Source organism: Macrotis lagotis, chromosome 3 (genome assembly GCF_037893015.1).
Source record: "Macrotis lagotis isolate mMagLag1 chromosome 3, bilby.v1.9.chrom.fasta, whole genome shotgun sequence".
Taxonomy (NCBI): Eukaryota; Metazoa; Chordata; class Mammalia; order Peramelemorphia; family Peramelidae; genus Macrotis; species Macrotis lagotis.
In genome coordinates, this window is record NC_133660.1 from 115,193,916 (window position 1) to 115,207,709 (window position 13,794).

A 13,794-nucleotide genomic window follows, 5' to 3' on the forward strand; every position below is an offset into this window, starting at 1 on the left:
ATCAAGAAAATTCAAGCAAGAAATGGAGGTGGCAATGATCTTGCATGGTTTTATTTGGGGTTTGAGAGGGGCAGCCTTAGACACTTACTAGTTGTGTGACTTTGGGTAAATCACCTAACCCTGATTGCTTCACATCCAGGACTATCTCCAGTTGTCCTGTTTCATAGCCAGCCACTGGACTAAAATGGCTCTGGAGAAAAAAGTTTGACTGGTGACTTAGCACAGCTCCCCCCACCCCCAAATCAAATCAATTGCTTGTCATAACATTATCTCTGTGATGTCATGGTCTTCTTTGAGAATGAAGGACAAACATCATATCCCATAGTTCTTTTCTCATTCTGCCTTCCTTTTGACCTCTGGCTTAATGGCCCTTACCTCTCACTTGACAGTCCTTTAATAGAAGAGTTAAGAAAATCTTATCAGCTCATAAATATCTGAGATAATAGAAGTTCTTGACTGAAATGCATGTCAGTGAATGCATATCAAGCCAGATCTTAATATTTTCCTTTATATATGGGATTTAGAGCTATGGCATTCATTTTTTTTATCTTCATTTCGAATATATATCACTTTCTCTTCCCCTACCTATTCTTTATTAAAACAAAGATTAAAAAACAAAAAAGAAAAAAGTAGTTCAGCAAAACCAATTAAAAGTTTAATAGTATATGCAAAGCCTACCTGCACAATCCCCTCCATTCCCTTACAGAGGCAATAAGCATGAACATACTGTAAATAGCTTCTGCCTACTTTCAAAGACTGATTATTAAATGTTCAGTGTGAGCATTTGCACTCTGCAGTTGGCAACTTGATGAATTGTTTTGTCTGGACTTAAGTTAATGGAGAAAATATTAATAATGCAAATTAAATTTTAAAGTATATCCTAGGGACAGCTAGGTGGGGCAGTGGATAGAGCACTGGCCCTGGAGTCAGGAGGACCTGAGTTCAAATTTAGCCTCAGACACTTAATAAAAATTGCCTAGCTATGTGACCTTGGGCAAGTCACTTAACCCCATTGCCTTGCCCTCCAAAAATATGTCTTGCAGTATATTTTTCCCTCTAAAGAGTTGATTTTTGGGGCGGCTAGGTGGCACAGTGGATAAAGCACTGGCCCTGGAGCCAGGAGTACCTGGGTCTCAGACACTTAATAATTACCTAGCTGTGTGGCCTTGGGCAAACCACTTAACCTCATTTACCTTGCAAAAAAAACCTTAAAAAAAAAAGAGTTGATTTTTAAACATTTACTAGTACACTCTTGAAAATGGGTTCCTATTTCTTCTTAAGGTGAAACTTTTTCATTATATTCACATTATATTATATTCCCATATATATTGCTATGTCAGTTGTTTAGTTATTTCAGTTATGCCTGACTCTTTATGATCCCATTCAGGGTTTTCTTGGCAAAGATAAGGAGTGTTGTGCCATTTTCTTCTCTATTTTACTGATGAGGAGACAGGGTTAAATGATTTGCCCAGGTTATCTGAGGTTGGATTTGAACTTCAGATACAGCACTCTCTCTACTGTGCCACCTAGCTGCCCAAATATGTATGTATGTGTATATATATATATGGTGTATATTTAACATATATGTTGCTGTTTTTCTTCACATAGGTTTTTATTTGTTTTATTTAGCCCCACCATTTGACACTTGAGCAAATGAAGATACATATTATCCCTAATCATAAATTACATTCCAGTCAAACTGCCCTATTTGCTTGTCTCGCAAATTCGACATTCCATCTCTTACCACTCTGTACCTCTCATAGGTGGTTTTTCATGCCTGAAATGCACTCCTCCATCTTCACCTTTTAGAATTACTAGTCTCTTTCAAGCCTCAGCTCCCGCAATGTCTTTTCTTTAACCCCTTATCTTCCTCCCTAAATTAACTTGCATTTATTTGTTTATATGTTATCACCCCTTCTCCAACAATGTAAACTCCCTGAGGATAGGAATATGCAGACAGTTGAATTAAAAATGAAGAAACTGAAGGCAAGAAAAATTGATAACTAGTCCAATATTACATGGGAAGTAAGTGGCACAGTCAAAATTTGAAACCAAATCTTTGACTCTAACCATCGGACCATTCAACCTTTATTGAATTGAATGACCATAGAATGCAGAAATAGGAGGGTGGAGAGGTTCAGTGAGAACAGGAGTTTATTTTGCTGTATAAATTTTATGTCCTGGTCCTGGAAGTAAATATAAGCAGATTTCATTGCTGGTCATCAGTCACTAAAGGAAGAACAGACCTATAAATCACAGCATTATTGCTCCTTAAAAAACACCCAGTGCATCAAAACATTTTATAGGTAAGATACATGAGACTTGTCCCAATGTAATTATCTTAAGTCAAAGTGACTTGTAAGCATAGGATAAAGCCACCAAATCACCTAGTTCCTTAGCCTGAGGTCAGAACTCTAGCAGAAAGAGACAAAGGTAAAAGTTAAAATACATTTTTGTACTGTTCAAAAGGAAAGGCTATTAGTGAACTGCAAATGTCAATGTTATTGAATATATCTTTTTTGAAGACTCTTCTTCAGTAGAGACAGATCACCTAGCTTCTTTCACTGTGCATAGTAAGCACTTAGCATTTTTTAATTCATCTGAATGTCTTCAATTGAAGAAATGGTCTTCAAGAGTTGTTGTGATACATTCAGAGAAAGAAATATGGAGCCTGAATGCAGACCAAAGCATACTATTTTCCATTTAAAAAATTTGTTTTATGCTTTATGTTTGGTTGGGTTTTTCTTTTTTTGCTATCTCATGGTTGTTTTTTTTTTTTGTTCCCTTTTTGTTCTTATTCTTCTTTCACAACATGACCACTGTGGAAATATGTTTGACATAGTTATATATGTGTAAGCAAATCAGATTATTTGTTATCAAAGGGAAGAAGGAGGGAAGGGAGTGAGAGAGAAAAACATGGAACTCAAAATCTTACCAAAAATTGAAAATTATGTTTCCATGTAGATGGAATAATAAATAAATAAATTTATTTTTTAAAAAAAGATACTGTGATAGCAAAGGGCTAGAAACAAAATTGATGATGATTGTTGTGGAATGGCTAATAGCATGTGAATATAAAGGACTATTACCATGTTGTAAGTCATGACAAATGTGTTGGATACAGAGAAGCATAAAAAGACTTACATGGTCTACTGTAAAAGGAATTATGTAAAGCCATATGTAGAGAATAATATATATAATGACTACAACAATGTAAATGGAAAGAACAGCCACAAAACAATTGAAAATGAATGCTGCAAAATTATAAAGAATAATGCTGGGGTGGCTAGGTGGCGCAGTGGATAGAGCACCAGCCCTGGAGTCAGGAGAACCTGAGTTCAAATCCGACCTCAGACACTTAATTACCTAGCTGTGTGCCCTTGGGCAAACCACTTAATCCCATTTGCCTTGCAAAAAACCTAAAAACAAAAAAAACAGAACAAGAATAATCCTTGTCCCAAAAAGAGATATAAGAAGACATCTCCCACCAAATCCTTTGCAGAGGTGACAAGGGTAGGGTGGTACACAGATGTGCATACTGCATATGTTGTCATATTTTTTCAATGTATTGACCACTTTTGCTGATTTTTTTTCTTTCTCATCTTTTAAAAAAATGTTCTAAGAGATTTCTCTTGAAGTGAGGGGGAAATGAAGAAATATTAATAATATAAAAATAAACTAAATCATTAAAAAAAGAGTTGAAATGGTTCAAAAAAGTATCCACCTGCAGCTAAACTGTGGATATATCTCTCCAAACTTAATTAGGTTTGTCTTTAGATAAGAGATATATATTCCACCTAGAAGCAAAGTCTTTGCACCTTAATAGAACCTGCTAGAGCTTAGATTCACTACACTGGCATTGACTTTGATAATACAGAATTACTTCTAAACCAGGAAGAAGCATTGGAGGAGAAATTGGTTGAAAGAAGAGTTTATCTATATAATCAACATAATCAGATGCTCTTAGCAGTTTTAACTCTGTCAGAGCAATTAGTTGATATGACAACAGATAATAGAATTGATAGTTGTCAGATCTTAGAGACTATCTAAGCCAATTCCCATTTTTTTAGATTAGAAACCTGAAAGCAGGAGAGGTTAAGTGTTATAACAGGAAGTTTAGCTGCAGAATCAAGATTTGATCATATTAGAGATACAGATATGACTTGATTATTTAAGGATGACAGGATATTTTCCACAGTCCATCTTTTGTAACACTGCCACTTCAAGTTCCTAGAAGCTGTCTGAATTCACCATTTATTGGACTTGGTATTGCCAACCAGATTCCATTATCTGTTGCTCTCCATACAGATTTCTTGAGGCTGTTGTTCCCAAGGAGACCTTACTCTGTAATAATCATAGCTAGCTTTTATATAGTACCTATTATGTGTGAAGTACAGTGCTGAAAGTGTCTGTCTTATAATTATTATCTTATCTGATCTTCACAACAATCCTGAGAAGTGGGTACCATTACACCTTCAGTTTACAGTTGAGGAAACTGAGGCAGAGTTTAAGTGACTTGTCTAGTTGGTTTATGTTTGAGCCAGATTTGAATTGTATAGCTGAATGAAATTTCTCAAATTGGTTTCCACTGAATTGTGGGCACCAGTCTACCCCTGAGAGAAATGAAACATTTCATTTCTTTAGTTTACTACAAAATTATGGAAAGATGAAGGGAGCTAGGGAAATAGAGCATGGGCCCTGGATTCCAGAGGAACTGGGTTCAAATCTCTCCTTAGACACTTACTAGCTTGTGACCCTGGCCAAGTAACTTAACACTCTTTGTCTCAATTTCCTCATCTATAAAATAATCTGGAAAAGGAAATGGCAAATCACTCCAGTATCCTTGCCAAAAACAAACCAGCCCAAAAATCCAAACACCAATGCAGTAACAGAGATCCAGACACAATAGAAATAACTAGACAACAACAATAAAAACATGAAAAGATGAATCAACTGACTTTTTTTCTCTGTGGGTAACAGTATTTCTTCTTCTCTTACCCCTCCACCTGGAATACTAGTAAGCAGTTCTACTCTGTCTCAGATTCTCCTTTATGTGGTCATCTAAAAAATCAAATACCTGGATATTTTTCATAGCAAAAAGTTTCTAAATATTCTATTAAATTAACATATAACTGGAATGGCTTCCTGGTTTCCCTGTGAAGCTGTCCCAAGAAAATCTCATGTGATATGCATCTTGTTTTCATAAAACACCCAGAGTTGCAGTCAGATATTTCCACAAATTATGAATCACTGGTTTCAGACGTGGAAATCAACACATTCAACTCAGTTTTAATTCATTCTCTATCACCAATTTCCAGTCCTTTAGAACTTAGATCCCTTATAATTGCTTAATTAATTTCACAATACATCTTTCCTGCTCCACTTCTCAAAATGCTATATGACACATGTTAATTTAAATTACTTGATTTCAGAGAATTTCATGACACCCCTGGAAACAGATTCACAAAATCCCAGAGCTAGAAGGGACCTCAAAGATCATGGAAGTCTAACCCAAATCTGAACAGGAAATGATTTAAGAGAGCCTGCAGGGGTGGCTAGGTGGTGCAGTGGATAGAGCACCAGCCCTGGAGTCAGGAGTACCTGAGTTCAAATCTAACCTCAGACAGTTAATAATTACCTAGCTGTGTGGCCTTGGGCAAGCCACTTAAACCCATTGCCTTGCAAAAATCAGAGAGAGAGAGAGAGAGAGAGAGAGTGAGAGAGAGAGAGAACCTGCAGTGTTTTTAAACTAGGGCTGAGAAATGCTGTATTAATTCAACAAAGCTTCTCAACATCCCTCATTTAAATGAGCCATATCTATTTGCTCTCTCCGTATCTTTTCATTCTCTCTCTCTCTCTCTCTCTCTCTCTCTCTCTCTCTCTCTCCTCCTAATGAGGAAAATTCCTTCCATTAGTGAATCTTGACCATTTCTGCAATTTTAAATCTAGGCACTGAGAAATTCAGTGACTTGTCCATGGTCAGGAGAGACTTGAACTCAGATCTTCCTAATTCAAAAGCTGTCTGTCTCTGATGCCATGCTGTTTCTCAGTTTTTTTAAGACAATGTTACATTAATATACTAATAGTAGTAAAAATGATTGTTGCCATTTTAAAAATGATTCAAGGTTTATAAAGAATTTATATATATATATATATTTATAAAGAATTTATATATAAACTTATTTGATCCTCATAACAAATTTATATTATAACCTGTTATTATTCAGATAATATATATGTGGGTGTGAGTATATATATGCATATATATACATATATATATATTTGTTAATAAATCTCAGTTCAAAATTTGGAAGGGAGAAATATATACAGCAGTACAGAAGAAAATGGTGAGAGTGAAGATGAAGTCACATTTTCCCAGGGAGTTGAGAAGCCAGAAGCTTGATTTATCTCAATCATGGTCCCTGGTAGTCCAGTGTAGATGCTGCTGCTGCTGCTGCTGCTGCTGCCATAGCACTAGCAGGAAAGGCAAGCAGGAAAAACTATAACAACTAAAAAAATCTATAAATATGAGCCCAAAGTTTATTTTAAAGCTTGACCAAGCGTGGTCATAAAAGACTAAGAACAAAACTGAACAAAAAGAAAAGCTAAGGATCCTGTGCCTCTTACTGCTCATTCATCTGCTTGGGAGAATGGAGAAATCTGGAATTGGAAAACTGAGGGACTCTGAACTTGAAAACTGTTTGGTAATTATGAGGTGAATCATTGTTTGTCCTTCGTTTTGGAAAAGGACTGTGACTTCAGGAAGGTGATGCCATGACATGCAAGTGAATTGGACTTAAGTGAGGCAAGGCTGTGCAAAGTCACCAGCTTAACCTTCTCTCTGGAACCATCTAGTTTAGTGCCTAGTGACCCTGGATGCAGAGGGAAATAATGGCCTTTTACAAGCTAGGTCTTTCCCAGGTCTCAGTTTGACTGAGGCAACACCCATTAAGTAATTTAGATTAGTGAAGAAATGAGGCAAAGACTGGTCTCTTTTACTGAGTTTTTAAAAAAAGCTAAACTGAAAATAAAGTCAATTTAGAAGAAGACCCTCAGAGTTTCTGACCAAAACAGAAATAATTGCTATTTACACTTGATCTGATCCATCAAAGCCCAAATAATGACCAAGTGAGGCTTGGACTGGAACCCATCGTTGGTCAGTCAATGAGAGCCAGAAAGATTTGGGTCTTAAGAAAGTGACCTAGATGGAGCTGCTAAGTGGTGCAGTAGATAGAGCACCCACCAGCCCTAGAGTCAGGAGTACCTGAATTCAAATCCCACCTCAGACACTTAATAAATACCTAGCTGTGTGGCCTTGGACAAGCCACTTAAACCAACCCATTTGCCTTGCAAAAATGGAAAAAAAAAAAAAAAGAAAAGAAAAGGTGACCTAGTCCATAAACCTTAAGATATCTTCTGAGGTTCGAAGATCAAAGAATTTAGCTTAAAAAGACCAAGGTTGTCCACTGCATCCTAGGCCATCTCCAATTGTCCTAATCTATTTATATCTTGCCACTGGACCCAGATAACTCTGGAGGAGTGAGGTTGGTGACTTTGTGCAGCCCTTCCTCTCTTAAATTCAATTCACTTGCAATTGATCCCTTCCTTATTATCGTGGTTCTCTGAGAAAGGATAAAGAGTGATTTGTGAGTGGTAGTATCTACCCCACTGGACATTGTAGCTCTTTCTTCCTTCTTTCATCCCTCCCTTCCTCCCTTCCTTTTCCTTCCTCCCTTCCCTTCCCTTCCCTTCTTCCTTTCCTTCCTTCTTTTCTTTCTTCCTTTCCCTCTCTCCTCTCCCTTTGTCCACACAGGAAATCATACCCTTATGAGGTGAATTGTCCTTACATGGACAACTAATAAGGGCATTTTAAGTTAAAATCAGGAGGCATAGGGAATGAGTCCCATAAACTGGAATGACTTGTCTAACTAAAGAGAGCTATGCTCTTAAATCTGGGAGTTGCATTCAGAGAAGAAATTAAACCTTGGGGTATTAGGTAGCTAAAATAAATGTCCTCCAGTCAGAGACTAAAGATTTCTACTCTAGTCTATGGAAAACTTCAGACTAATGACTGTCAGTAAAGGAAGCTGCATCTTACTATTTACGGACCCTTGGACAAATCAGTTAATGTCTATGGGAAGGACTTGGAAAGATGACTTCTAAGGTTTCTTTTATTTTTAAATATATGATCCTGTGTGCAAAAGCAAAATGTTTTTCTCAAATAAATTATTGTTATTTAAAAAATGAATGAGTTTTCATCCTTGAAAAATCTGGAAACCATATTGAAGCAGAGGGAAAAACTTTCAGTGGAACAAGTTTTATCTCTGGGTATGGACAAGATCACTTAAAAGTCATGAAAAAGAAGACATCAGCTCTGTTCAACATGCCAATCTGTATGTGTTTCTACAGGTTTTGCTTCAGATCCAGAATATTCTGGAGAAGGATCACATGCCTTAGAAGCAATACCCTCTCAAGACCAGGATATCAAGCTCAGTGACCCGTCCTTTATCACAAATCAAAGAGAAGATGATGCTCGCACAGTAGGGGACCCCCAAATTCTAGCCACAACTCCCCCAGTTCTGTCAGAAAGGGAGAGTGTAGTAGACCTAGAGACTCTGCTAATGGTGGGGATCCCACTAGGGTTACTGCTCCTGTTATCTTTGCTGGTGGTGTTCCTTGTGAGATACAATAAAAGAAGAAAATCCAAGCCAGGTAAATATTTAGAGTATGTTTCCACAGAGAACAATTACTTCAAATGTTGAATACAGTAATAATAAAATTTGTTTTTGTTTTGTTTTGTTCTTACAAGCAGTGCCTTCGAGTCAAGGATCTCAAAGTGCTTTACAGTCATGTGAGTAATATTACAATCATCATTTCAGAAGATGGGAGAAAGAGTATTTATAAAAGTTTAAATTCAAACAAGAGTGTTATCCAATTCAAACCAACATTTGCTAAGTGCAATGTATCATTCTAGGAAAGGAGACAGAAAAAGATGGACATAAAACCATAAAGTCAAGGTCTTTATGGGATGAGAAGGGAGTCTGAAAGTGCATATAACATAGACACAGATAAATAAAAGGCAATTTTGGGAGCAAGACAACACTAACTTGGGATGGGGAGAGAATACTAACAAAGTATGGGAGTCAGTCAGTTGTGGTTCAGTCATTTCAGTCATGTCTGAGTCTATTTGCTATTTTCTTGGTTAAGATGCTAGAATGGTTTACCACTTGCTTCTCCAGCTCATTTTCAGGTGAGAAAACTGAAGCAAACTGGGTTAAGTGACTTACCCAGGGTCACACAGCTAGTAAGTGTCTGAGGCTGAATTTGAACTCAGGAATTTAACTCCAGACGTGGCATTTCATCCACTACCACCCAATTACTCTAGGGGATTTGGAAATACTAGAATCCCTAAAGTTGCCCCACTTTGGGCTACTTCCAGGTTTGCATAATTGATCAGTCCCCACTTCTATTGAATATTCCTGACCAAGCCAGAATTATACATTATAAAAAAAATCACAGAAAACAACAATAATAACAGCAACAAAAGTACATTTACTTAATAGAACCCGAGGCAGATAATAAGTAGTGTTTGAGATTGGGAATCAGAGGATCTGCATTCAAATTTTTCCTTAGCTACTTGTGTGAGACAAATGCCACTTAAATAAATTTCGGAGATCTCTCAAGGTATCAAGAGGAAGCTTTATTCGTTTCTCAAGGAATGGGCCACAATCAATTACAGAGATTGAGGCAAAAGCAAAAGGCCCAAGAATCATATTTATCCCAACTCGATTCCCTGCCCTCACTGACCCACCCTCGTTAGTGAAGAATGTGGTTTTACAATCTAGACCGGCAAGCTAATCTAGGGAAAAGAGCATAAAATTCAAACCGAAACCCCTTCAGCCCCTGGGATTGAATGGTCATCTAGACAGATAAAGTAGGGTCAGTTGACTCTTCACCAATATACCAGAGGTTGCTTTGTCAAGGGAGGAGGGGTGCATAGTTAACTATTCTCCAATCTATAATATTCTACTGAAGAAATCTCAGACTTTATCCCACTCAATACTTATTAACCATATGATGTTGGCCTCTGTTCCTCATTGATAAAATGAGGGTCTGGACTAGATGGCTGTAAAGTTCCTTCCAGCTAGAGATCTTGGATCCTTTGAATCAATCAGTAAACCCTCTCAGGGCTGATTTCTCAAGGGACTCCCTAAGACTGAATCTTCAACACAAAGGGAGTTGAAATGGGCAATTTCACTCATGCATGGGCTTGCTACAGGAATGAATGTTTAGAAAGAGGTCCACTGAATAACCCCTGTCTTGTCTCTGCTTCCATTGCTGACTTCTCAGCATGGTATTGAAGACTAAAGAAAGTGGAAGGTTTCTTAGAGATTCACTAACTAAGACAAGCTCTGAGACTTTGGTGGCTTGAATGCTGTACATCTGAGCATGGTGACTTTGGAGTGTTGCATAGAGCTTTGTGCTTCTTCCAGAAATTGGGGGAGGGGAGAAGGGAAGAGCCTTCCATATACAAATCCAGTTTTCATCTCTTTTCCTCCTCTTCCTCTTCCTTGTTTTCTTCTTTCTTCTCCTTCTTTTTCTTCTTCTTCTTCTTCTTTCTTCTTCTTCTACTACTACCACTACCACTACTACTACTACTACTACTACTACTACTACTACTACCACTACCACTACCACTACTACTACCACTGCTACTACTACTACTACTACTACTACTACTACTACTACTACTATTACTACTACTACTATACTACTACTGGATAGGGGTAGAACTCTAGAAAACCTTGCATACCAAAATCAGAACTGTTGAGGGGAGAGTTTAGAAGGGAAACATAATTTTGAGATTTAAAAAATTTTTTATATAGTCTCTTGTCTTGTTAGTAATCTCTCCCCCATCCCATATTAGTGTTCTCTCCCTCCCCAAATTGCTTTTATTTATCTGAGTGCATGTTTAGGGAAGGGGTTGAAAGGATTCTTTAGGTTTTGAGGTATAGTTAACCCAAGAGAGAGTAACCTGGTTTTCATCCCCATTGCTAGGAGGAGGAAAAGGTGTGGTAGCCTAGGGGTGGTTCCCTGGCAATACTGGCCAGCCAAGTACTTTCTGGTGAGTTGTGAGAATTGCTCTCACAGTAGGGTGGAAGTATGCCCTCGGGGGGGGGGGGGTTAGCCTGGTAAAAGGTACTCTTCTTCTTATGTTAGTTACAGTTCTGAACCAGAAGTGAGAAGACCAGTTAGGAAACTATTGTGATAATGCAGATAAGAAGAAATAGCATCCTGAATTACAGTGAGTGCAGTGGAATGGAGAAAAAAAGAAACTAGATTTTAAAAAAAAGGTTTTTACCAGAGAAGAAGAATGACAGGACTTTGCAACTTGCCTCACAGTACCCACAGTGATGTACTGAAGTCAGCTCAGACCAACTCAGAAGAACTGATTATGAAATTTTCAATATTGGAATTTGTATGCTAGAAATCAGAAAACCCTGCAAATCAGAGTTTGATTTTTTATTCTGTTGACTGTCTAGATTTGAGAAAGTGATGAAGAAAGAGGAACAATAATGCAGATCAAAATTAGATGTCATGCTGCAGTGGATGAGAATGGGGGCCTCCAAATGAAGATTGAGAAGTCTTGAACAGTGAATGAATTAATGTACTCCCTGGGACTTAAAAGTTGCTCAGGATTTATTATAGATGGCAGCAAAGTATACAGCTTAAAAACTTTTCTCAGGGCAACAAGGTGGCACAGTGGATAGAGCACCAACCCTGGAGTCAGGAGGGCCTGAGTTCAAATATGACCTCAGACACTTAATAATTGCCTAGCTGCGTCACCTTGGGCAAGTCACTCTTAACCCCATAAAAAAATAAAAATTGAAAAAAAAGACCTTAAAAACTTTTCTCCTGGAGAAGCAACAGGCACTTTGAAGATAGAAGTGAACAACAAAAGGCTAGGCAAGGTTGTTTTGGGAGACAGAGATAGATAGACAGACAAAGAGATAGAGAAAAAGACAGGGACAGCTGGCTGAGCCAGGGAGAGCAGCGGCCTTGAGGAGAGTTTGGGCCAGATTTTTATAGTCTTGCCCCTTCTCTGGGTTCCAAGGCCAAAAGGGAAATCCCTCCCTCCTCTTATGTGACCAAACCAGGTAAAAGGTCGGAAATGGGAGGGGGGGTGGAAATAAGGAGGAGGAGGTACAATTTTACATTTAACAATGGTATAATAGGAGTCAATTTACATTCCAGTACCATAAAGCATTTTACACTTTTACAAAATTTAACAGTATAAAGAATTACAAAATTTGTTTCTAATTACAAATTTCCAATATTCATAATTCTCTGTATCAATGCCTAAATTAATTTTTTTTGGGGGGGAGCTGGTTGTTGAACATTTACCTCCACAACTCTGCCTATAAATAAATTGAGCTTTCTTTGAGATTTTTAACCAGCACTCCCATTTTAGAAAAGATGAAACTCAGGCCCAAAGAAAATTAGCTATGATCTCTAGGTTACACTAGTTAAAAGCAGGGCTATAATGAGAATTCAGGTCTTGTAACTTTTGGAATACTGATCTTCCTACTATAACATATTCCTTTTAAACTTTAACTCTCAGATTAACATTCAATAAGTCAAATACAGGAGTACCATGGTCTTATACAAGAGTAAGGTAATATTTCCATTTATTTCATTCATTCAAAAAATTAAAATTAAAATGACTCTATGATAACAGTATTTTGCTCACCACACCTCCAAATACTGTTATTATGCATTTTACAGATGAAGAAACCCAGACTCAGAGAGATTAGATGACCCCAAAGTTTACATGGCTAGCAATATTTATTGTCTACTTTGTGCATAGCACTGATCTTGAGGCAGTGGACACAGATATGTATATGACATAATTTTACTTCCATTGTCTTTTTGATGAGACCAACCAGGTTGTCTACTAGGGACTGACTAGCCAATCTGATAAAGTAATTGAGTGTTAAGGATCAATAGGTGACTTTTGCATATTAAAGGGGACTTGTGAATTCCTTACCCAACTTTATCACAAGAATTTAATGCACAGTAGCAGAACTCTGGGGGAGGTGGGGGGAGATGATTTTGGGCAGGAAGAGTATTTTGGCACCTCTTATATCCTACAACATGGACAGCTGCCTGTCCTGCCTGAACATAGTGCCAAACTAATCTACAACATTGGCCAGATATTTTTGTGTGTTGCTCAGCTCTGTTTGGTGATAAGCTCACTGCATCCCAAAGATTGGCCCTATTTCTCTCTCCACCTGCTTTGACATTCTGTTTGTTTGGGTCATGTTTATGATCTGATTGAAAAGGGAAACATTATAACTTGTAAACTTTGAGGAAAATGAAAATTCTGAATTTAGAGATGAGAAACCTTACTATGTCTTTGCTCAGTCATTTTTAATTTTAGTGACTCTTTGTGATTCCCTTTTGGTGTTTTCTTGGGAAAAATGCTAGAGTGGTTTGCCATTTCCATATTGAGCTCATTTTCAGAAGAGAAAAGTTGCCCAGGGTTACATAGTTGGTAAATGTTGGAGGCTAGATTTGAATTCGGGACCATGAGAGCACTGGTCCTGGAGTTGGGAGTGCCTGAATTCATATCTGGCCTCAGACACTTAATAATTACCTAGCTGTGTGGCCTTGGGCAAGCCACTTAACCCCATTGCCTTGCAAAAAAAAAAAAGAATACACTGAATTCAGGACCATGAGTCTTCAGGTCCAGGACTCTAGCTATGAGACTTAAATGATATATTTTTTTTTCAT

At 37.7% G+C, this 13,794-nt stretch overlaps 1 protein-coding gene across 3 annotated transcripts in view; it reads left to right on the plus strand.

Moving 5' to 3' along the window:
- Positions 1-13,794, plus strand: part of TMEM154 (transmembrane protein 154) — a 69,404-nt gene that overhangs the window by 20,986 nt on the left and 34,624 nt on the right. For 2 of the 3 annotated variants that reach the window (XM_074229128.1, XM_074229126.1), the window contains exons 2-3: positions 8,410-8,712; positions 8,810-8,851. In XM_074229128.1, coding sequence (XP_074085229.1) covers positions 8,410-8,712; positions 8,810-8,851 — 345 coding nt within the window. The remainder of the gene's footprint in view (positions 1-8,409; positions 8,713-8,809; positions 8,852-13,794) is intronic. The other variant, XM_074229127.1, reaches the window with a different exon arrangement.